At 46.4% G+C, this 23,462-nt stretch overlaps 1 protein-coding gene across 1 annotated transcript; it reads right to left on the reverse strand.

The window, feature by feature from the left end:
- Positions 1-4,167: 4,167 nt before the first annotated feature.
- On the reverse strand, positions 4,168-23,108 carry LOC308311708 (bone morphogenetic protein receptor type-2-like; the record flags this gene model as incomplete). The annotated part of the gene is made up of 2 exons (XM_080758494.1): positions 21,739-23,108; positions 4,168-4,394 (listed from the first exon to the last, which is right to left on the reverse strand). The coding sequence occupies exons 1-2, from the start codon at positions 21,860-21,862 to the stop codon at positions 4,168-4,170; spliced, it is 351 nt and encodes a 116-aa protein (XP_080614620.1). The 5' UTR covers positions 21,863-23,108.
- Positions 23,109-23,462: the final 354 nt, after the last annotated feature.

Genomic DNA, 23,462 nt, shown 5'->3' on the forward strand with positions numbered 1-23,462 from the left:
CTGATCTCAGGTCAGAATGGGTTAAAGCATTCTGGACGGGAACCCCTTTTGGTGTTTTAACCATCTTGTTATAATTTAGCTTTTTTGGAAAAATCGTGAACATAAGTGAGCACAAATCTTTGAATATATATTCTTTCAGAGCCAACGTTTTTTAACTCAAATCTCAACGGCCAATGTACATATAATCTTTGGGGTCTCCGACATGAAATATTGAGCACCCACTGATACAGAAACATGAGGTATTTCAGAAAACTGTCAGCATTTAGAATACATTTTTAAAATTTCGACGTCAGGCCCTAAATGGGTTAAGAGCGTCTGCTAAATGCCTAAATTGTAAACCTGTCACTCAACACGCAGTTGGAACGTCATGAATAAAATGACAACAGCCATCGTTAAACCAGACCGGGGTTTTAGTGCAGCAGGAAGACAGGCAGATCAAATGAGAGGACATTCTTTGTGGATGTGAAACCAGAAGATGCCTTCAGTTCAGAAGGTTTTATGCCAACTATGCCAACAGGATCTTAACAGGTTGACCATTTACTAGGGCTGACCTTCGATTCCGTATTTGATGATCGATTCATGATCGATTCCTTTGTTTCGAACGTCGACGCTTCGAAACCCAACGGGGGGGGGGGTGCAGTGACTCTTTGGCTTAAACAACGATATAGCGGACGAGAAAGGCATGCTTGGATGCCTTGGATTGGTCTCATGTATTTTAAACAATAAGCAACAACTGTTGCAGCCTTCATGAAAGCAGTGACGCACATAATTAGGCTTAATAAAACATCCGACCGTAACAATTCAACTGCCTGACACAGGCATTTACCTCTCAAATAAAAAATATTTATAATCCAGAAAATGTAGGGATTTAGCTTCTCTTCCGATTGAAACTCAGATGTGAAAACACCAAAGAAAAAGCACTACCCGACCGTAACATGAATGAACTCTTAACCCATTCTGAACGGGAACCCATTTTGGTGTTAGCATCATGTTATGCTTTAGCTATTGAAAAATAGCAGATCTACAAGCTCATAGCGCGCCACCGAGTGGCGCGCTACGAGCTTGTAGGTCTGCTATTTTTGAAAATTCGAAGAACGACTGACATTTTAGAATCTGATCTCAGGTCAGAATGGGTTAATCAGACCAGTGTGTGTCCAGTGGAAACCTCCGTATGAATCTGATCTCAGGTCAGAATGGGTTAAATCAATCAACCCCTCTAGGCTCTCTATGGAACAAAAAAAACGTAATAAAAGTTTGGCTACCATTCAAAAACAACACACGCTGTCAAGTGTAAACGAACAGATTTTTTTTTTTCTTCTCCTCTTGCCGTAACATTAAAAGGTAGTGTAGACAAGTTTCCAGCCAAGATTTAAAATATATATGAATGTATTTTTTTGGGCCTTTTTTCCCTCTATCTTTCCCATTATTATGACGCTGAGGTGTTCTCCTGCAACAGCACACTCTCCCTTTGGCCCCCTCTTTGCTGAATGCACTGTTTACATCCACTACAGTTTACTACCCGGGACGTCAAAGGGGATTTAAACTTTTAGCCAATTGCAGCGCGAGGCTGTGACTGTGTGTTTTTGACCCAGCAGTATTATAATGAAAACGCAATGCGATTTCATTGCAAGTATAATATTATCCCCATATCTTAGTTTCACCATTGTTCATGTGAAATAGTATGTTTATGATGTAATATGTAAGGCTTGTTGAAATTATGAGAATCGCTATGTATATAGCGCATGGTTGGGTGGTCCGGCCGGCTTGAAGCTTGCATTCAACCCGTGCTCGCCAACGGTGACAAGCCGTCGCTGATCATCATAGCGATTTTTCTTCATTGCAATGAATAACCGTGGACAAAGTAGTTCACATGAACGATGCTGCAGTGGCTGTGAAAACAGCCACTGCACCGACCACTGAGTTGCTTGTTTTAAGCATTATGTTGTACTTTAGCTGTTGAAAAATAGCAGATCTACAAGATCATGGCGGAGCACCGAGTGCCGCGCCTGTGAACTTGTAGGTCTGCCATTTTTTGAAAAATCGTGAAAATGTGCCTGAAGTCTTTGAATATATATTGTTACAGATCGAGTTTTTAAACTAACTGCTACTGGGAGGGTCCCTCCCTGGAGCAACATATTTTCAGATGTGGGTCGGCGGCCAATGTCACACTGTATTTGGGGTCCTTGACATGAATATGTCTGAGAACCACTGACATATAGAAACATGGGGGTTTTTCAGGAAACGGTCAGGATTTTAGAAGACATCTGTAGAATCGTTCCCAGGTCTGAATGGGTTAAAACGGTTGTAATGGCTTGTTGACCACAAAAACAGAACGGAGCAGGAAGCGCTTCCGGTCCGTTCCACTCCCTCCATTGTAAACAATAGGGACTCCATTTCCCAGAACCCTTTGCACGGACCTTTTTGTGACGACGTCATCAAAACGGGTCTCGTATCCCATTCCGTCCGGGATGAAAACATAACTCGGAGCGACTCGCCAACCGCAGGGCAAGTGTTCTACAATTGTGACCAAATTTGACTGAGAGACTGCCATTGGAGCAGGGAATGAGTTGTTCAGTTTGACCCAGCAGTTTTGGAGATATGGCTTATAGGGTGATGTCTTGCTGAGAAACAGCGAGCTGAGAAAACAGGCTTGAAAAGGTTCACTTCTGTGGTCTCTAACATTACACATAGCTACATGTTTAAGCATTTATTTCATATTTATTTTTCGATTTCAGCTCCGACACTTATTTCAGACATGCTCTAGATGTGAAGAGTCTGCCTGTGCTATTCACTCATTTTGGGGGGGAAAAAAAGGTTTTTCTCATCTGGTGAAAAGCTGGAATTTGTGCAGGCTCTTAGTCAAATCTGGTCACAATTGATTAACTGAAAATATGTTGTTTCAGGGACCCCCCCCCCCCCCCCCCCCCCCAGAAGCGGAAATATGAGATAAAAACACTTGCTGTGAAAGAATATATATTCAAAGACTTATTCAATAATAGCCAAACTTACAAGCCCGTAGCGCGGCATTGTAGATCTGCTATTTTTCAACAGCTAAAGTTTAAAATAATGGTTCTAGTGGGTTAAAAGCTATAAAGTGACACAGATGCGTCCTCAGGTTGAAATGGGGGTAAGCCAACGTTACGGAATATGTCCTCAAGCGTGGATTATTAGAACAAGACGTTATTTCGCAGCATAATTATTTCAGCGCCTCGTTGCCCCGTGTCCAAAAACGACATTATTCTAAATCTAAATGAAACGCTTCCCTCCTGCAGGCTATAGAGCCATGACCATTGTCCTCCCCATGGGGATACGGTCAGCATTTTACAGTCGGGGCCACTCAATGTGTGAGGTTAATAATGGGGCGAGACATTAACCCATTCTGACCTGAGATCAGATTCACACGAGGTTTCCACTGGACACACACTGGTCTGATGAACCCATTCTGACCTGAGATCAGATTCATACGAGGTTTCCACTGGACACACACTGGTCTGATTAACCCATTCTGACCTGAGATCAGATTCATACGAGGTTTCCACTGGACACACACTGGTCTGATTAACCCATTCTGACCTGAGATCAGATTCTAAAAATGTCAGTCGCTCTTCGATTTTTCAAAAATAGCAGACCTACAAGCTCGTAGCGCGCCACTCGGTGGCGCGCTATGAGCTTGTAGATCTGCTATTTTTCAATAGCTAAAGCATAACATGATGCTAACACCAAAATGGGTTCCCGTTCAGAATGGGTTAAGAGAAGCAGTTTAAAAAAAGGGGGAAAAAAAACACACCAACGAACTCCTCTGTTAATTACCACAAGCTGCAGGACGTTCCCAATTAACGGAGGTGGTAAAAGGATTTCGCAACCCATTTTTCACACCCAGTGTCAATTATCTAATGTAATCCTGTAATCCTGGGCGCTATACACTTCCTCTGCCAACCTGGGGGGGGGGGGGGGGGGGGGGGGGGGGCAGCGGACTGACCTCATGCTTCCTTCTATGCATGAGGAGTCCAAGCTGCTTCTTTTCACCTGACAGGAGAAACATGACAAATCAGGGTCGTGCGCAAATCTCTGCCGCCCGGCGACCCGCCTCTCTAGACCAGAAACCCTAAAACACCTTAAAAGGACCAGAACGGACAAACAAGAGTCTGTATCCAATCAATCAATCAATCAATCAATCCAACCTTGTTTGACCAGGTGCACGTCCCCGGGCGGGCTCTTCTCCCACAGGCCGTAGCAGTGGCTCCCCTTGTCACAGCTGACCGAGTTGTTCTCGGGCGAGATGCGGCCCTCCCCGTCCGGCGGCGGCGGGGGCACCCCGCGGTGCGACTCCCCGTCCGACGGCTGCGGCTGCTGGCGGTCCATGAAGGCACACACCCGCTCCTCGCCCTGGGTCGCTGTGGAGGAGGAGGAGGAGGGAGGAGGAGGAGGATGAGGGAGAGGAGAGGAAGAGGAGGAGGAGGAGGAGGAGGGAGAGGAGGAGGAGGGAGAGGAGGAGGAGGAGGAGAGGAAGAGAGAGAGGAGGAGGGAGGGACAGGAGGAGGAGAGGGAGAGGAGGAGGGGAGAGGAGGAGGGGGAAGGAGGAGGGAGAGGAGGAGGAGGAGGAGGGAGAGGAGGGAGAGGAGGAGGAGGAGGGGGAGAGGAGGGAGAGGAGGAGGAGAGGAGGAGGGAGAGGAGGGGGAGGAGGATGAGGGGGAGGGGGGGAGAGGAGGAAGAGGGAGAGGAGGAGGGGGAGGAGGAGGAGGGGGGAGGAGGAGGAGGAGGGGGAGGGGGAGGGGGAGGAGGAGGAGGAGGGAGAGGAGGAGGGAGAGGAGGAGGGAGAGGAGGAGGAGGAGGAGGGGGAGAGGAGGAGGAGGAGGGAGAGGAGGAGGAGGAGGAGGTGGAGGGAGAGGAGGAGGGAGAGGAGGGAGGGAGAGGAGGAGGGAGAGGAGGCAAACTGTCATTACAGAGATTTACCCATTTTGACCTGAGATCAGATTCTAAAAATGTCTTCTATCCTGACAGTTTTCTGAAAAAGCTATATGTTTCTATGTCGGTCATTCTTCGATTTTTCAAAAACAGCAGACCTACAAGCTTGTAGCGCGCCACCGAGTGGCGCGCTACAAGCTTGTAGGTCTGCTGTTTTTCAATAGCTAAAGTATAACAAAATGCTAACACCAAAAGCGGTTCCTGCCCAGAATGGGTTAAGGGACGCAATAAAACAACGACCTCTGCATCCAAGGGATGCACTATACTGTACTACTGTACTGTTTTTCATTCTAGTTGATTTGGCTAGCTGATTTGGCTAGCTAGGGGGGGGAAAAATCACACCCGTGTGAAGTGAGGGGCGCTCTTATCACCGTGCATCGTGTCGCACATCGTCTCTTTCTGGTTCAATCACAATTTACAGGCCACACCTTTGAGGTCTATGCTGTTACTGTGTGTGTGTGTGTGTGTGTGTGTGTGTGTGTGTGTGTGTGTGTGTGCGCGCGCGTGGCCGACTGTGTGTGCGTGCGTGCACTCATTTGTATTCGCCGCTTCATGCCTGCTTGTTGTTGAAGACCGCAGTGAACTCCCTTCGCAGAAAAACACTCAAACAAACATGGACAATTTAGATGATAAAATCAAATCAGAAAATCCACCCCTTTTGAAATGGAAAATGAATGTCACGGCGCACGCACGCCACGCACGCACACAAAGGCTGCTTTCAACCGCAGCTGGTGCTCTGACTCAGAACGACATGTTAAATTAAATAAAAGTTATATTAAACGGGGACGATAATAAGTGCCGAAAGTGAGAAGTGGGAGGCGACGCGTGGAGGAGGAACTGTGCAGCTGTCCGTGGACCGCTGATTAAGCCCCTCAGGACGGGAACCACCCTTTGGTGTTTTATAATATAAAAGCATTATGTTATAATTTAGCTACTGTGAAAAAACAGCAGACCTACGAGCTCGTGTAGCGCGGCACTCTGCTAACAAATCGTGAAAATGTCTAATATATTTTTTTATCCCACGATTTGTAACCCATTTTTCACCCCTGTGTTCAATCATCTCTAACGTGATCCTGGGCTCTAGTACACACCCTCCACCAACCTAGTCCCCCATATATGGGGGGACAAGGGGAGAGCAAAGGACTTGAACTCATGGTTCCTTTCATGCCTGAGTGTCCAAGTTGCTCCTTTTACACCTGACAGGGGGGGGAGTTTCCCTATAGGTTGGACGTAGCGCGTGGAAAATCGTGAAAATGTGTCTCATATATGTATATATATATATTCTTTCAGAGCGAACATTTTTAATCTTTGCTTCTGGGGGGGGGGGGTCCCTGGAACAAGGACCCCATGAAATACTGACATAGAAACAGGATTTAGAAGACTTTTTTTTGAGAGAGAGAGAGAGAGAGAGAGAGAGAGAGAGATTCTGCCTCATTCGGTCTAAATGGGTTAAGACTAATCGATGACTCAGCGCCAGAAAAAGAAGTGCCCTAATATGCGCGAGACGCGAGTGCAACGTGTCTCTCAGACAAAAAAGCGATGCCGTTATAGCGTCAACGTCACGGCTACGGTCCAACAATAAATTATGCTTTAGCAAGCGTGGCGCTGGTCCTGTGTTGGCACCACTTTAAACATCTCTTTGACGTGCACACACACACACACACACCACACACACACACACACACAACTCTAGGAAACTTCAGTGTCACCACAGACACGCCAATGAGCGCACACGCACACACACACACACACACACACACACACACGTCTATTAATTTATACCTGCACCAATCAATCAACAGCTGCGGATAACTGTGAGGACTGGACTGTGTGACCCCCGACCAATCAATGACCCTGACCAGTTATAACCCTAGTGTGTACCAATACCTGCCCTAACTTTAACCCATCCCCGGGGCGGGAACCCCATTTGGTGTTTTTTAAGCATTATTTCATACTTTAGCTATTGAAAAATAGCAGATCTACAACCTCATAGCGTGGCACCGAGCCGAGCCGAGAGACAGACAGACAGACAGACAGGTCCAGCTACTCTTCGTGTAGAGACCTACCATCAAGCCTCTTAAAATAACATGTTGCTCAAATTGCTAGCGTCGCCATGCCAACTGGGTTAATACCTGCACCAGCCTGTTATGTCTGTGTGTGTGTGTGTGTGTGTGTGTGTGTGTGTGTGTGTGTGTGTGTGTGGTTGTTGCGGCTGCAGAGCAGGCCGACCAACAGCAAACACACATTTTAACCCCATTTAGGCCTGATGTTCACTGTGAAAGAATATATGTTCAAAGATTTGCGCAAGATTTTTCCAACAATAACAAGACCTACAAGACACTGTGCCGCCGCGCTATATGAGTGCTATATGAGCTTGTATAGAGCTGCCATTTTGCAATAGCTAAAGTATACCATAATATGAGATGTTATATAAAACTATTAGAAACAATAATAATTATCACACGGCTGTAAAATGCAGGCCTACAAGTAAGTTTACCGTCTGAGACTGAAGCCGTTTTCAAGGACAAACAAAGTGCTTATTAATTAATGTGCAGTTTTATTTTTGAGAAATCGTGAAAATGTGCCTCAAAATATTTGAATATATTTGAATATATATCATTGCAGATGAACATTTTAACTCAAATCTACATATCATTTGCGGGGTCCTTGACATGAAATATCAAGCACCACTGATACAGAAACACGAGGTCAGACATCAGGCCTAAATGGGGTTTAAAACTCAAGTACATTTTGAACTCCAGACTTTCACCTGTAAAGTTGTAAGAGAGTATTCCATATATTACAGTTTCTTCAGAAGCCTGGAAGGAAGCATGCTCTCCAGGTTTCCGTGTCGGCAGGCTTCCCAGTCACTAACACAGGATTCCAGATGTAAGCCGTAAAGCCTGATTTGATTTGGGGGGTTGGGTGTCTTGGCAGGTGAAAAGCCAGCAGGGACACGAGAGGGGGGGGAAGTAGAACACTTATACCGATAGACAACGGAACATAAAGCATTTATTTTATTTATTGGATTGTTTATATGGCAAATGTGAAAATGTTGTCTTTTTTTTTCCCCCACATAGAAAACTTCACTCCACTGGCTCCCAGTCAAGTTCAGATTCAAGTTCAAATACTCCACCACCACCACCACCCCATACAAAGCCCTCAATAACCAGGCCCACCCCTCTACCAACGCCATGCCCCGACCCCAACCCACTCCCTGAGGTCACCCACTGCCAACCAACTGCATCCTCACTGCAAGTCCAACAAGCGACCTTAGGCCTGACAGGGCCTTTTTGCAGTGCCACGCCCCCGTCCTCTGTGGAACTCACTTTTAACTCACATCAGAGCTGCCCCCACCTTTGAAAGGTTCAAAAGCACACTCAAAACCCTGCACCTTTTCAGACTGCCCCCCCACCCACCCCCCCAGAAACACTTTTGTTTGAACTATAGTTTATTTTATTTTTTGTATTTTTTAGATTTTTCTGTTATGTAAAGCGACTTTGAGTATCTTCAAAAGCGTTATATATAAATTGTATGCATTAGTATTACTTCCTTGCTCAGTTTACACATTTCCATCTACAGCAAGCATCTATAGAACCATCTGAACTGATTAGTGCTGTACTATACTGTAGTGTACTGTACTGTAGTGTACTGTACTGTACAAGCCCTCCTCTCTGGCCTGCGTGCATGCGCAACAGCGACACTTAGCGATCAACAGACACCATTTTCATACTCGGACGGACGGACGGACCCAGCCGGGACACACACGTTGCTTGTCTATAGAAGTGGCTCGCACCACTCAAGAAATAACAGATCTCATAGAGGCATTATGACAGAACGTGAATTGAATTATACAGTAGTTTCCTATGACAGTGGGTCTGGATATGAGATCATACAGAGAGAGAGAGAGAGAGAGAGAGACAGAGAGAGAGAGAACCCGGCCGGACCAGGGTCTGAATCCCGCCTTTTCCTTTTGTGACCCCCCCCCCCCTCCTTCCTAGGATTCTAGCCCATTCTGGACTGAGGTCGATTTAAAAAATCAGTTGGTGCTCAACCTTTTTCATGTCAAGGGCCCCCAGAATTATCTCTATTGGGCCACGGACCCCCCATCTCAAAATATGTTGTTCCAGGGAGGGACCCCCTCCGAAAGCCAATAATTTAGTTAAAAATGTCCGCTCTGAAATATATATTCAAAGATTTGCACCACATTTTCATGACTTTTCAAAAAAAATAGCAGACCTACAAGGCTCGTAGCGCGCCACTCGGTGGCGTGCTATGAGCTTGTACATCTGCTATTTTTCCAATAACTAAAGTAGAACAGAATGAAGAGAAGGGGTTCCCGCCCCGAATGGGCTACAGAGGAAAGACGTAGGGTGTGGATTTCCTGTTATAAACAGAGAACATGACACAGTCTAGCAAACGTGCGTGGCTTCCCTGCAGCGATGTAGCGATGGACGTGTGGAGAGAAAGAATGTTACTACAATCTCAAGTACACTGTCAAGTACTCGGTACTCGGGACCGGCCGCCGATACTTTGACCCGAGTACCAAAACATCCAATTGACACTATATAGGCTGAACGAATGCAACGGGAGCAAAGTCTGAAAAAAAACAGCCGATCTACAAGCATAAATGATGGAGATCCATCTGCATCAATGGGAAAAATCACAGTTCCAGACCCACAGGACCACGGCCAGGGTGCCGGCCCGGTTGCGGCGAGCCGCCCCACGTCACCTCACCACCGGAGCGGTGGTGGTGACCTCACCACCGGAGCGGAGGTGGTCACCTCACCACCGGAGCGGAGGTGGTCACCTCACCACCCGAGCGGAGGTGGTCACCTCACCACCGGAGCGGAGGTGGTCACCTCACCACCGGAGCGGAGGTGGTCACCTCACCTCAGGTGTGGTCACCTCACCACCGGAGCGGTGGTCACCTCACCACCGGAGCGGTGGTCACCTCACCACCGGATCGGAGGTGGTCACCTCACCACCGGAGCGGAGGTGGTCACCTCACCTCAGGTGTGGTCACCTCACCACCGGAGCGGTGGTCACCTCACCACCGGAGCGGTGGTCACCTCACCACCGAAAATCCAGACTATGAATGAGCCTTAACTGGCATGTTGAGCCTATACGACAATCTGACATCTAGAAAGCAGTGTCTAGTGTCTATTTAAAACGCATATGTTCTTTGACTGGGGAGTCATATTTTGACAGCAGAAAGTGCCTGTCATAATTTCAATCAAAAGATCGGACAGTGTTAGGATGTTGTTATCCATTTTGTATTCATCCTTAGGGCCCCAAATCACACCTTAGGAAGCATGAGTGTCTATTTCCAAACAAATAGTTTTTGTTTGACTGTGGAGTCATATCTCTCTCCAGTCAACCAATGGGCTGAGCTCTCTCTCCAGTCGACCAATGGGCTGAGCTCTCTCTCTAGTCGACCAATGGGCTGAGCTCTCTCTCCCCAGTCGACCAATGGGCTGAGCTCTCTCTCTCCAGTCGACCAATGGGCTTAGCCGGGCTCTCTCTCTCTCTCCCCAGTCGACCAATGGGCTTAGCCGGGCTCTCTCTCTCTCTCTCCCCAGTCGACCAATGGACTGAGCCGTTGCGTTTGTGTGAAGCGTGCACTGCTGTGTGAGCTTTGTTGTGTTATTGTGGGTCAGAGTGTGCACGGCCAGTGGAGCGAGGCAGATTGGAGCAAGAGAGAGAGAGAGAGAGAGAGAGACTTAGCCACCGTAGCACAAGGTTCCAGGGTAGTTTTCCTCTCAGATTGCTCACTGGGTGAGAGCAGGAACCACTGTGTGTGTGTGTGTGTGTGTGTGTGTGTGTGTGTATGTGTGTGTGTGTGTAGTAGTGTACCCATGGCCCAGTTATTTGCTAATCTCTCACCCCTCCAAAACCCCCCCCCCCCCCCCCCCCCCCCGGCCTTCAACACCCTCCATCTCAGCCTCACTACCGAAAAACATTCTGTCTCTCACACTCACACACACACACACACACACACACACACCTAGAGGACTTGATTAAAATAATAATTCACCGTGTGTGCACTGCTTCCAAGCCCGTGTTGTAAACATGAAAGATGGAGACAGAAAGAGAGGGGCGGGGCTCAGTTATTGGCAGACAAGACGAGTTCATGTTCAAATGAAGGATGCATCTTTAACCCGTTCTGAACGGGAACACCCCTTCTGGTGTTTTTTAAGCGTCATGCTATGCTTTTAGCTGTTGAGAAAAAGCAGATCTACAAGCTCATCTGAAACATATATGTTCAGATGTGGGGGGAGTCGGCGGCCAAAATCCTACAAATAATTCTGGGGGGTCCTTGACATGAAAAAGGTTGAGCGCCAACTGACGGAAACAGAGTGGCGCAGCCACTTCCTTAAGTGAGTATGTGTGTGGGTGCCTGGGTGGCTGGCTGGCTGGGTGCGTCGGAGCACGAAAACAGCATGGTTGTTTGTCACCGCACCTGTGCGCAACCTAACACACACACACACGCACATATTAACTGTATATATGGTGATTTTGGGTGTGCCAGTACAGTACAGTACAGTACAGTAGAGGGTACAGTAGAGGGACCCCCACACGGTATCTCTGTCATGTCTCAACCGTTTCGGACATGTGGGACCCCCACACGGAGTTGCACCACTTATGGGATTTAGAAGACTTTTTTTTGTTTTGAATCGGCCTCAGGTCTAAATGGGTTAAAAAAGCAGAGCGACTTTAATCTGCCCCCATCTGTTGCCCCTGGACCCCCCCAACCCCCCGTACCCCACCCTAACCCACCACACATTCCCTCCACACACCCCCTCCTCACGTCTGTCTGGGTCTCGTACAGTTATGCTAATCCTGAGGCTTATACGCCGGCCAGGCCATGGGCCAAGCCAGGGCTGAAGGCCTGCGCCGGGATTGACTGCCATGCACTGACCCACCCCCCCCCCCCACACCTCCCCCCCACTTACCCACCACAACTTTCCCAAATATGCGATCAAAACAAATATGGCACAGTGACCTATATGGTGAATGTGTGTGTGTGCGTGTGTGTGTGTGTGTAAGGAGTAATATCAGACAGATTAGTGTGAAACATTGGCACAGGGCAGGGTGATCACTGCACACTGGCATAAGTGTGAGACAGAGAAGTGTTTTCTTTACATTCCAAAAAGGTTTAGCCAGTTAAGTTACAAATGACATCCTGCACATTCATTTAAAACCCTAACTCATGACTGAGGATGGGTGGGTTATTGTCTCTGAGTTTAATGATCATTACATCCTGATGTGAAAGAAAATATTTCTATTTTGTCATGTGTATCCTACTATGGACAATCAAAATCAGTTGGGAATATTTAATTTTGATGTGGTGTCATAATTATATATACAGTATGGCCACACTGACTATCACGAAAATGAAAACATGGTACTTAAGGGAACCCCTTTTGGTGTTTCAAACATTGTTATAATTTAGCCATTGAAAAATAGCAGATCTACAAGCTCATAGCGCGCCACCGAGTGGCGCGCTATGAACTTGTAGGTCTGCTATTTTTGAAAAATCGTCAAAATGTGCCTCAAATCTTTGAGAAAATTGTCATGATTTAGAAAACATTTATTTAAAATGTCGACGTCAGGCCTAAATGGGTTAATAATGTGAAAAAGGTTGCAGACCCCTGCCTTATTATAGGGTATACTCAACATGTCCGGGGGCTCACGTTCTATTGTGTGGCCTCTTCATCCATGATCCATCTCAACCCTGCATGGGCCTTCAGTATATGGATACGGGGCGCTATGAACACAAGACCATGGTGGGTGACTGGGTGGTAGTAGGGTACCCCGCCACCTCCGCCATTCTACCGTCACCCTGTCAAAACTATAACACAATCCTTCACGGTTTCATTTTCGACCGTTAAATCAGTGCTGAGGATTCCGCTGTGTGTGTGTGTGTGTGTGTGTGTGTGTATAGTAAAGACCTCGCAGCTCTCCAAGGACGCGCATTTCTTTTCTTTCTTTTTTTTAAGCGAGAGAGAGTGCAGTGACCCGCACGACGCCAGGTATACATTCACTCACTCACTCGTAGACGCTCTACAGAAATCCCCCCCCCCCTACCCCCACGCTATTTCTAGGCAAGAATTATGAAAGCACGTCGACGACGACCCACAACAACAGATAACTTTAGTTTTTTTCTTTTCTTCTCCAGAGAGCCCCTCTCCCAGACCGACCCATCGTCTCTGTGACTCAAGGAGAATGCTGGCTGCTAATCACAGGCTGTCACTCCCAGTTACCGTCCCAAGGCTGCACCTTTTGTTTTCATCAAACATCCTCTAATTTCTCTCTCTCTCTCTCTCTCTCTCATTCGCGCGCGCGCTCTCTCTCTCTCTCACATTCACGCTCTCTCTCTCTCTCTCTCTCTCTCTCTCTCTCTCGACCACAAGCGGGACTGAAGGCTGTTTTATTCCACCTCCACCCGTTGCCAACTCCGACCAGGGGCAGGTCAACTACACCAGGGGGGTTCTCAGCGGTTTTTTGGCCCGTGGGACCCCCCCCCCCGGAAATGCTTTGAGCCGTGTCTCGCGCCTATAGCCACAGCGCTATACTCAACCCGCGGGCCCGTGCGACATGTCTGTGCAGCCCCCGTCATTGGTCATACCAATAAAACATGTTTTTGTTTGGAAAAGTCCATTTCTAGCATTTCTAACGACACGATGCGACCGTGCGCTACCGAGCGGTTTGCTCTATACCTGCTGACAAAAAGTGGCCGTGTCGTTGTTCGATTTACAAGTCCACGAGCACAGCCGCTAGCATGCGTCCACGACGCGTTGAGCATGTTGTAGATCGGCTCACGTTCGGTAAACAAGGGCCGTCTTCATCATACGAGGAGTGCAAACAAGTTACGGGGCAACACGGACAGAAAACAGCATGTTTTGTGCTTTTGTGCAAAGAAGATCCTCCATGGCTTGTTTCGGATCAACCCACAGTATATGTATGTGGAATTATCAGGTCAAAACTTTCATTGACAAAGCATCAAGAATGCCTGCCAGACCTGAGGAGTGGCATGAATGCAGACTCAAGTGTCACATTAAGTAAGACATTTCTCTCCCCATCCCTCCCTCTCTCTCCTTCTATCTCTCCCCTCCCTATCTCTCTCTCTCACTCCCTCTCTCTCCTATCTATCTCTCTCCCTCCTCTCTCTCTCTCCCTCCCTCTCCTATCTCTCTCTCCCTCTGTAGTTGTATACTGTTTACCGTCCCAGATGCATCTCTCTCTCTCTCTCTCTCTACCGTCCCAGATGCATGTCGTCTCTCTCCTGCCTCCTCTTTTGGGGCGGGAAGTGGGAACCCCTTTTGGTGTTTTTAAGGGTCATGTTATGCTGTTGAAAAATAACAGATCTACAAGCTCATAGCGCGGCATTAACTTGTAGGTCTGTTATTTGTTTTGAATCGTGAAAATGTGGCGCAAATCATTGAATATACTGTGTATATATATATATATATATATATATATATATATACTGTATACTTTCAGTGCGTACGTTTTTAACTCAAATCTTTGCTTCGGGGGGGGGGGTGATTTGTCAGTGATTTTCTAACACACTATGAGTATAGTCTAAAAATTGAAAAATTTGGCTTTTATTCACAAAATGTGAAGAGAACATGAACAGATTACTGTATATCAGAGGTAGACAAAGAGGCCAATACTAGGCCTATACTGACAGTGTAATGAGCCATATCACAGTCTCATGGACTGGTACAAATAATATCATACCTATAAATGATATAGTTTTGGAAACAAACATATATTTTTCCTACTTTCAGGCTCTCTGGATATGATGATAAGGCTCATGATTCCAGATCAAGAAACAGGCCTCATTCACCAGATGTAAATAGTAACAGTGTAACAATATGTCAGGGAAAAAGGCAAAATACTATACTATACTATACTTCTTGAAAACATCTGCCTACAGCTGGCTTGACAAACACAACTAGAGAATCATGAATATCTTCCAGTGATGTTCAGTCACACTTTACTTTCCTAATGACTGCCTACACATTCAAACTAATAGTTTCAATAAATCAGCTAAATCTGGTTTGATTCGGTCGACATCAGTTTGTGTTAACCCATTCTGGGTGCAGGGAACCCCTTTTGGTGTTTTAAGCATTATGTTATACTTTAGCCATTGACAAAATAGCAGATCTACAAGTTTGTAGGTCTGCTATTTTTGAAAAAAATCATGAAAATGTAGTGCAAATCTTTGCATAAATATTCTTTCAGAGCACGTTTCTAACTCAAATCTTTGCTTCTGGGGGGGGGGGGGGTCCCTGGAACAACATAGTTTCAGATGGGGTACGTCAGGCAGCCCTACATAATAACCGTGGGGGTCCTTGACATTGAGAGATAAATTGAGAACCACTGACCGTCACCAGTCTTTTGAGGTGCGCGTCGGCCTTTTGCTATAAAACATAAGAGAACAAACTATAGGACACTCAAAAAAGGCATGTTAAAAAACTGGACTAGCCCGTTTGGAAGAAGAAAAAAGAAGAAAAAAAACAAATAAATAAAAGATTCACCAGCGCAATGTTTGATCCATTATTATACTGATCCAATTCATTCAGGTGTGCGCTCGTCACACATTGATATGAACGCTTCCGTTGTCCCTTTCAGTGAGCCAACGGAGATACACACACACACACACACACACACACACACGCACACACACACACACACACACCGTCAGACTAGGGCTCTGTGGGTTGGTCACCCTCACAGCATGGGGCACACACACACACACACACACACACACACCGCCAGACTAGGGCTCTGTGGGTTGGTCACCCTCACAGCGTGGGGCACACACACACACACCGCCAGACTAGGGGCTCTGTGGGTTGGTCACCCTCACAGCATGGGGCACACACACACACACACACACACACACACACACACACACACACACACACACACACACACACACACACACACACACACACACAACCAGACTAGCAGAGCTAATGAGCATTAAAGCACCACTTTATTCCAGGCTATAATAGTGTACTATGACTAATCCTGTTTGGGGGGGAACAGTTCTAAACAGCCTATACGGTATACTCACAGTCTGAGACGCTGTTGACTTTTTTTTTGGCAGCCATTTTTGACGTATAGTTTTAGTAAAAATAGTTTTTACTCGTATTTCAGTCATCTGAAATGTTTTAGTGTTCATCTAAGTCGACTAAATATATACAATTGATTTTGTCGACTGAAATGTATTTTGTCGGGCCCTTTTTGTTCAGATTTTATACTTAGGCTTGCATGCTAACAATAGCTCATCTACAAGCTCACAACATGTCACGCTTGTAGATGTGCTATTTCCAGAGCACAACCAAATCTTGCTTCAAAGAATATCTGCCTAATGATGATGTCACTGGAAGACGGCTTCTAAACTGCCCACAGCCCTTATATGAGACACAGACTGAGTAGGAAAAAATCGTGACATTTTATCATGATTATTAGTGAGGACCTATTATATGAAGATAGGTTGAAAAGTGGTGAAGTGGTCCTTTAACACATTTTGGGCGGGAACCCCTCTTGGTGTTTTGAACATTGTTATAATTTAGCTATTGAAAAATAGCAGATCTACAAGCTCATATACGAGCTTATAGGTCGGCTATTTTTGAAAAATCGTGAAAATCTGACACAAAATTGGAATATATATTTATTCCAAACGAACGTTTTGAACTCAAATCTTTGCTTCTTGGGGGGGGTCCCTGAAACAACATATTTTCAGATGGGGGTCGGCGGCCAAATACATATAATTCTGGGGGTCCTTGACATGAAATAGTTTGAGCACCAGTGACATAGGTTTTTTTCAGAAAACTGTCAGGATTTAGAAGACATTTGTAGAATCGGTTTTTGGTCGAAAAGAAACCTCTGTTTCTACGTCAGTCGTTTTTTTTCATGTCAAGGACCCCCAGAATGATACGTATTTGGCTGCGGACCCCCATCTGAAAATATGTTGTTCCAGGGACCCCCCCAGAAGCAAAGATTTGAGTTAAAAGCGTTCGCTCTGAAAGAATATATGTTCAAGGTTTTGCATCACATTTTCATGATTTTTTCTAAAATAGCAGATCTACAAGCTCGTAGCGCGGTGCCGCACTATGAGCTTGTACATCTGCTATTTTTTTCAATATCTATAACATAAAGCTTAAAACGCCAAAAGGGGTTCCTGCCCAGAATGGGTCGATGCTTTGAAGGCTGCGGATATTTTCTGTCTCCATGCCATCCTGACATTTCACCAGGGTATATGCGGTTATTATTACGGTATATGATGGCATTTGTGTAAAATAAAAATAAAAGGAAAATAATTAAATAAATGTAAAAGCATGCGCTGACAGGCCATAGAACTCATTGTGGCATGTTACTTGTATGACGTAGGCTATAGTATAGACAATGGTCTAGCCTACAATGCTGCGTCTAACATGCAAAACAATGAATAGTGACAATAGTGGCCTTCTTCCGTAGATTCTGCATAGTGGAGATACGGCCCGACACCGTCGATCTACAAGCTTACGAGATGGAAAGTGAACAACACAGCCAGCCACCAGCCAGAATGCTGCTCAATTCTGGCAAATCATTGGTGAATCGCTCTTCTCAATCTGTTTCTTTGGCAAGGTACCGACAAAAGGGTAATCCTATTATTAAATATCTATTTACTTAGTAGTTAATATTGCAAAACGTATTTAAAGGCCTCTCTATGTGGAGTTCACATGTTCTCCCCGTGTCCCCTAGGGTAGGTATACCCTCACATGTTCTCCCCGTGTCCCCTAGGGTAGGTACCCTCACATGTTCTCCCCGTGTCCCCTAGGGTAGGTATACCCTCACATGTTCTCCCCGTGTCCCCTAGGGTAGGTACCCTCACATGTTCTCCTCGTGTCCCCTAGGGTAGGTACCCTCACATGTTCTCCCCGTGTCCCCTAGGGTAGATACCCTCACATGTTCTCCCCGTGTCCCCTATAGGGTAGATACCCTCACATGTTCTCCCCGTGTCCCCTAGGGTAGGTATACCCTCACATGTTCTCCCCGTGTCCCCTAGGGTAGGTACCCTCACATGTTCTCCCCGTGTCCCCTAGGGTAGGTATACCCTCACATGTTCTCCCTGTGTCCCCTAGGGTAGGTATACCCTCACATGTTCTCCCCGTGTCCCCTAGGGTAGGTATACCCTCACATGTTCTCCCCGTGTCCCCTAGGGTAGGTACCCTCACATGTTCTCCCCGTGTCCCCTAGGGTAGGTACCCTCACATGTTCTCCCTGTGTCCCCTAGGGTAGATACCCTCACATGTTCTCCCCGTGTCCCCTAGGGTAGGTACCCTCACATGTTCTGTTGCCCTGGGTACAATTAGGAGGAGCTCTGACAGGCCTTTCATACAACAGCAGCAGTGTGATGAAGAGTGAAAATGAGCACCGTCGTTCGTAAAGACAAATATTCATGATTGAGTGCCGAGGAGTGTTTAATGGGCAGAGTGCTGCCTGAGCGACGCTAATTCCTTAGTCTCAATGAATCGGTCTCATAAAAAAAGTTGATATTGTCCAAGCAACGATTTTTTCAAGAACAGCGCAACCTGTGCCATGCAAGCAAGACAGGTCCGGGGCATATCGATTATATATTACAACCTTTAGTGCATATTATCATTGTGGCAGGAAACTGCGTCAGCATTATTATAGCTTCTCGTCCGTGGATTCTACATCAACAACGACTCACCTCTTCAGACTGCATCTTGGCACCGCAGCACTATATGGCCTCAATGACCTCACAGCCCACAGGCGGGATGCCAAGGCTAAACTTATGTCATTAAGATAGCATTTGATGTAGACACAGCACTCTATAGTGTACACTCGTATAGCGTTACTGTACTAGATAGTCCAGTGTTGTGACAGATGCTAAAGGTTCTTACTAGCTTGCTTATGATGACTATTTCTGTATCTTTGGTATTGCGTCGTTCTCGTCTTGCTCACTGTATAATTCGCTCGGGATTAAGAGCGTCTGCTAAATGCCTGAGATTGTAAATTGATAGTTGTGTGTACAGTAGATACTGACGCACATGCTTTGAATACGTGTTTTTGTCCAATTAATCTAATTTTCAAGCCAGGTATTTTTTTTTTCTGCACCGCTCCGTAAATAAATATTCTTGGTTCATTTCCACGGCCCATCTGTTCTGGAACACCTTTTTCAGGCATCTCCCAAACTGTGCTAAGCATCCAAACATGTTGTGGTTTCGTAATTTGTATTGCTCTCCCTCCTCCTCCCCACTATAATATTCCTCATTGTGCAGTCTCGACGTGTACAACAAAAATCAGGCGTGGTATAACTACCAGGTGCTCTTGCTTGACAGAACAACCCAGCCAAGGTAGTAGTAGTGGTGGTGGAGTCGACAGACTCGACACCGGCGCTATGCGGGCCGGAGCAGATGAAGCTGAAAGGATTCTGTTGGGGCTCAGCACTCCGATATGCAGTTTGGTGGAGGTGCACACTCTGAAGCTGCTCCTTCACACACAGTCACTGCCCTCACATTCCCCTCTCATATTTCCGGAGATGGAGGATGGGAGAGGGTGGTGGGGGGGATATAAAGTCCACCACTAGGGCTGGGGATCCTTTAATTAACCCATTCTGACCTGAGATCAGATTCCACAAAAAATGTCTGTTTGAAAATGACAGTTATCTGAAGAAGCTATGTTTCTATGTCAGTTGTTCAGACCTACAAGCTCGTAGCGGTAGCGCGCCACCGCTTGTAGATCTGCCATTTTTAAATAGCTAAAGCATAACGTAATGCTATAACACCAAAACCCATTTAGACCTGAGGACGATTCTAAAAGTGTCTTCTGTTAAAATGTGCTAGTAGTGCGCTATGAACTTGTAGATCTGCTATTTTTCAATAGCTAAAGCATAACATGATGAATGGGTTTAACGATTCCCTCTTCTTAACGGTCCTTAATGGTTCCCTTTTAACGATTCCTATCGGTGGTTCCAAATGGACCCTTATACAGGACTCTGAGAGGGGTACAAATGGAACCAAAATGTGGTTCCATTTGTACCCCTCTCAGAGTGAACTGAAAACGTTCCGAGAACCACTGGTATAGTAATCGTATATATAGCAGACGTCAAGTCCACATTTATAACCAGCTGTGACCGTCGGTGTGATAAGCGCCGCGAGTTCGACTCCCGATCCCGGCGGCCTTTACCGCGTGTCTGCCCCGCCCCTTTCCTGTCAATCTACTTTCAACCTATCAAAAAGCCCAACAAAAACAAATCTTAAAAACTAAATAAACAAAAAAAAAAGAACGGTTCTGGAATCTCGGGAAACAGGGTCTGAAAAAGAAGCCGGATCTGGGTGCCAAACTGCCAACACCTATACCTATACCCAGCCACCCACCACAACATGCCTTGAATCATGCCACCTGACGACTCACGGCGGGTACATCCATCCGACATATGCAGTACAAACCAATACATTGTTATTTAGGGGTTCCTGTCTGACCACACACACACACACACACACACACACACAACTATTAAGGAGGCCAAAATGTAGTGCAGTACACCACGTATTCACGCCCACACACACAGAGACAGCGCACACACTGGGCTTCAACGTGGAGGGCAAATTAATCTCCACAAGACCACCCAGCACACACACACACACGCGCACACACACACACACACACAGTGTAACCACGGCGTCAAAGATTCCACAGCCTAAAATTGCCTATCTTGTCAAGCAATTCTCTTGCCTTCCCACGCATTCCGTTGATTTTTTTCGCCCCATCCTCTGCGCCTCCCTCCCTCCCTCCCTCCCTGCCCCCCCCCCCCAAATCTAGCTCTCTTTTCTACTGCTGTGCAGAGCAGCAGCAGACCCAGTCATTATCTTATCTCGTTCAAGGTTTCACAGAAGCTTGGCCGAAGCCCAAAGTCAAGAACAGGGGGGCACAAGTTGGCTGGCAGTGGCAGTGTTCTGGCAGTGTTTTTCCATACCTCTGTACGCACTGTGACTACACTGACCGCTTCAGAGAAAATCACAGGGGCCAGTTAAGCTAGCTAGCTACCGCTGTGAACAAGGAATATCTGTTAAAGTTTTACTTAACTACAACAATTAGCCCTAACTCCACGTACTGTATGAACCAGACAAGAGAGCGAGGGAAAGACGGATAACAGAAATGGAATAGACACAGCCATAGGTCACGTCTCACCAAACAGCTGATGGATGGGGAGAGAATGAGGGAGAAATGTGTGTATATATGCAACAACAAGGAGGGATGTCTTTAGTGTTGTATTCCTTCTCTGTGGCAGGTGGTGGTGGTGGGGGGGAATAATAACAATAACAATTCATTGTTTTCCGTCTGTCTGCAAAGCCTGTATAAGCTGGCTGCATAACTAAACAAACCAAACCCAGGCCAGACCTATCTGTCACTGTCAGACAGGCAACAACACATCCACCTGTGTGTGTGTGTGTGTGTGTGTGTGTGTGTGTGTGTGTGTGTGTGTGTGTGTGTGTGTGTGTGTTGACAACAACAAAAAACACAAGACAACCAACCAACACACTCAATAAGAAAGTGTATTCGTCCCCAAGGGGCTGAATCAATCAATCACTCACTCAAATCAATCCACAAACGGGGGGCACATGTACAGTACACACGCACCGCACACACTACACACACACACACACACACACACACACACACGAGGGTTGAATGGACAACAGGGGGCTTTAATAGTTAGCTTAGTGAACAACAAGCAACACTTACCAGCCACGGGGGTCACGAGAAGAACCATCAGGCAGAGCCACACTTTGGCATTAAATGTCAGCATCGTGATTCCTCGGCCCACGGCCATTTGAATGGCACTGTTGTTGTTGTTGTACAACATCATGGACTTTATTTAGTATGGAGCTCCTTCTCCTCCTCCTCCAACAACACAGTCAACGACAGCGCATCATCCGAGTAAAGAAAAACAGTTGAGTCCAGACCCAGGAGAATAAGTGAAGGACTGGCCCGTCGTTCGTTGGGTGGGATTTTCGTGATCGGAAAAGCAATGAATAAATATATATATATATATATATATATATATGTATATTTTTGTTTTGTTCTAATCCAACACAGTGTGTTGTTTTGTTGTGGAGCCACTGAGCCCCAGACAGAGCTTGTTGTTCACCGTGCAGCAGCAGCTCCTATTAGCTCGCCTGGCTGAGCCTCAGCAGCAGCCAGACAGCAGCCCAAAGTCTCCAGCAGCCCATAATAATAGCAGTAGCCGCTAGCAGCTAACATGCTAGCGTTAGCTTAGTTAGCCTAGCCTCCCCCCCCAGTTCCCAGACCAGTCTGTCTGTCTGTCTGGCGGAGCACAGACACTATAAACTTGGGAAGAGAAGGTCAATTTTCCTCAAGGAATACAAAAAAACACACACACAAAACGGTCAGTCCATCCGTGGTGTACACCCCCCCCCAAAAAAAACCCGCAGACGGTGACGGACCCCCTTAAATTCCTTCTTCTTCTGAAAGAAAAGCTCCGCCGTGATATGAACTGAACGACGCCCAGGGGGAGGTGGTGGTGGTGGTGGTGGGGGGTGTTATAATAATAACGGGATAATAAATATAACAACTCCAGCGATGATGATAATAATAACAACCCGTTAAAAAGAAAAGAAGGAAGAGAAAAAACCATCTACAGCTACATGTTATGATGAATGTTAGCCGCGTTAGCACGGGAGCTAACCGTCCGCTAGTAGTGAGTGTGATGATCGAGTCCAATCCAAGTGGAGTGAGTCGCTCTCCCGTTTCATCCTCCTCCCTCTCACGCTCCTACTCCGACGTAGAAAATTCTACGCGGAAAAAGAAAAAACATGTATATTGGCGTCGTGAGGTTCTTGTAAATAATAATAATAATAGAAAAATGTAATAAAAAATAACTGTACTTTATTTGTTTGTTTTTTTGTCTAAAAAAGAATAGTAGAAGTCTGTCAAGAGGAGGATGTCTCCTCTCTTTAATGGTTCCTTTTCCCCCTTCCTTCCGCTGTTCTTCCTTCCCTGGGGCAGCGTCTGGATTCGGCGTTGACCGTGGTGTGTGTTCTTTCTGTTCTGTTCTGTAACTGTTTGGGAGGGAGGACTGACTGACTGACTCCTCGACTGGGACGGGACCATAGAGTTGTATATATACTCTAAGGACGGGACAGGCTGGAGTGGGACGTCCAGGACAGACAGACGCACAGACGCACAGACGAGACGAGACGAGACGGGACGGGACGGGGGAGGGAACGCCTCATTTCATTTGCAGCCTCGTCTCTCTGTCTGAAACCTAAACATACAGGCTAGACTAGTGGGAATCAGTTCCACTTCGAACTTTAACACATCCATCCGCTCTACAGCGGATACGGAAATAGATAGATAGATAGATAGATAGATAGATAGATAGATAGATAGATAGATAGATAGAGAGAGAGAGAGAGAGAGAGAGAGAGAGAGAGAGAGATAGATAG

The sequence above is a fragment of the Protomyctophum bolini genome (assembly GCF_963924005.1).
Source record: "Protomyctophum bolini genome assembly, chromosome: 24".
Lineage (NCBI taxonomy): Eukaryota > Metazoa > Chordata > Actinopteri > Myctophiformes > Myctophidae > Protomyctophum > Protomyctophum bolini.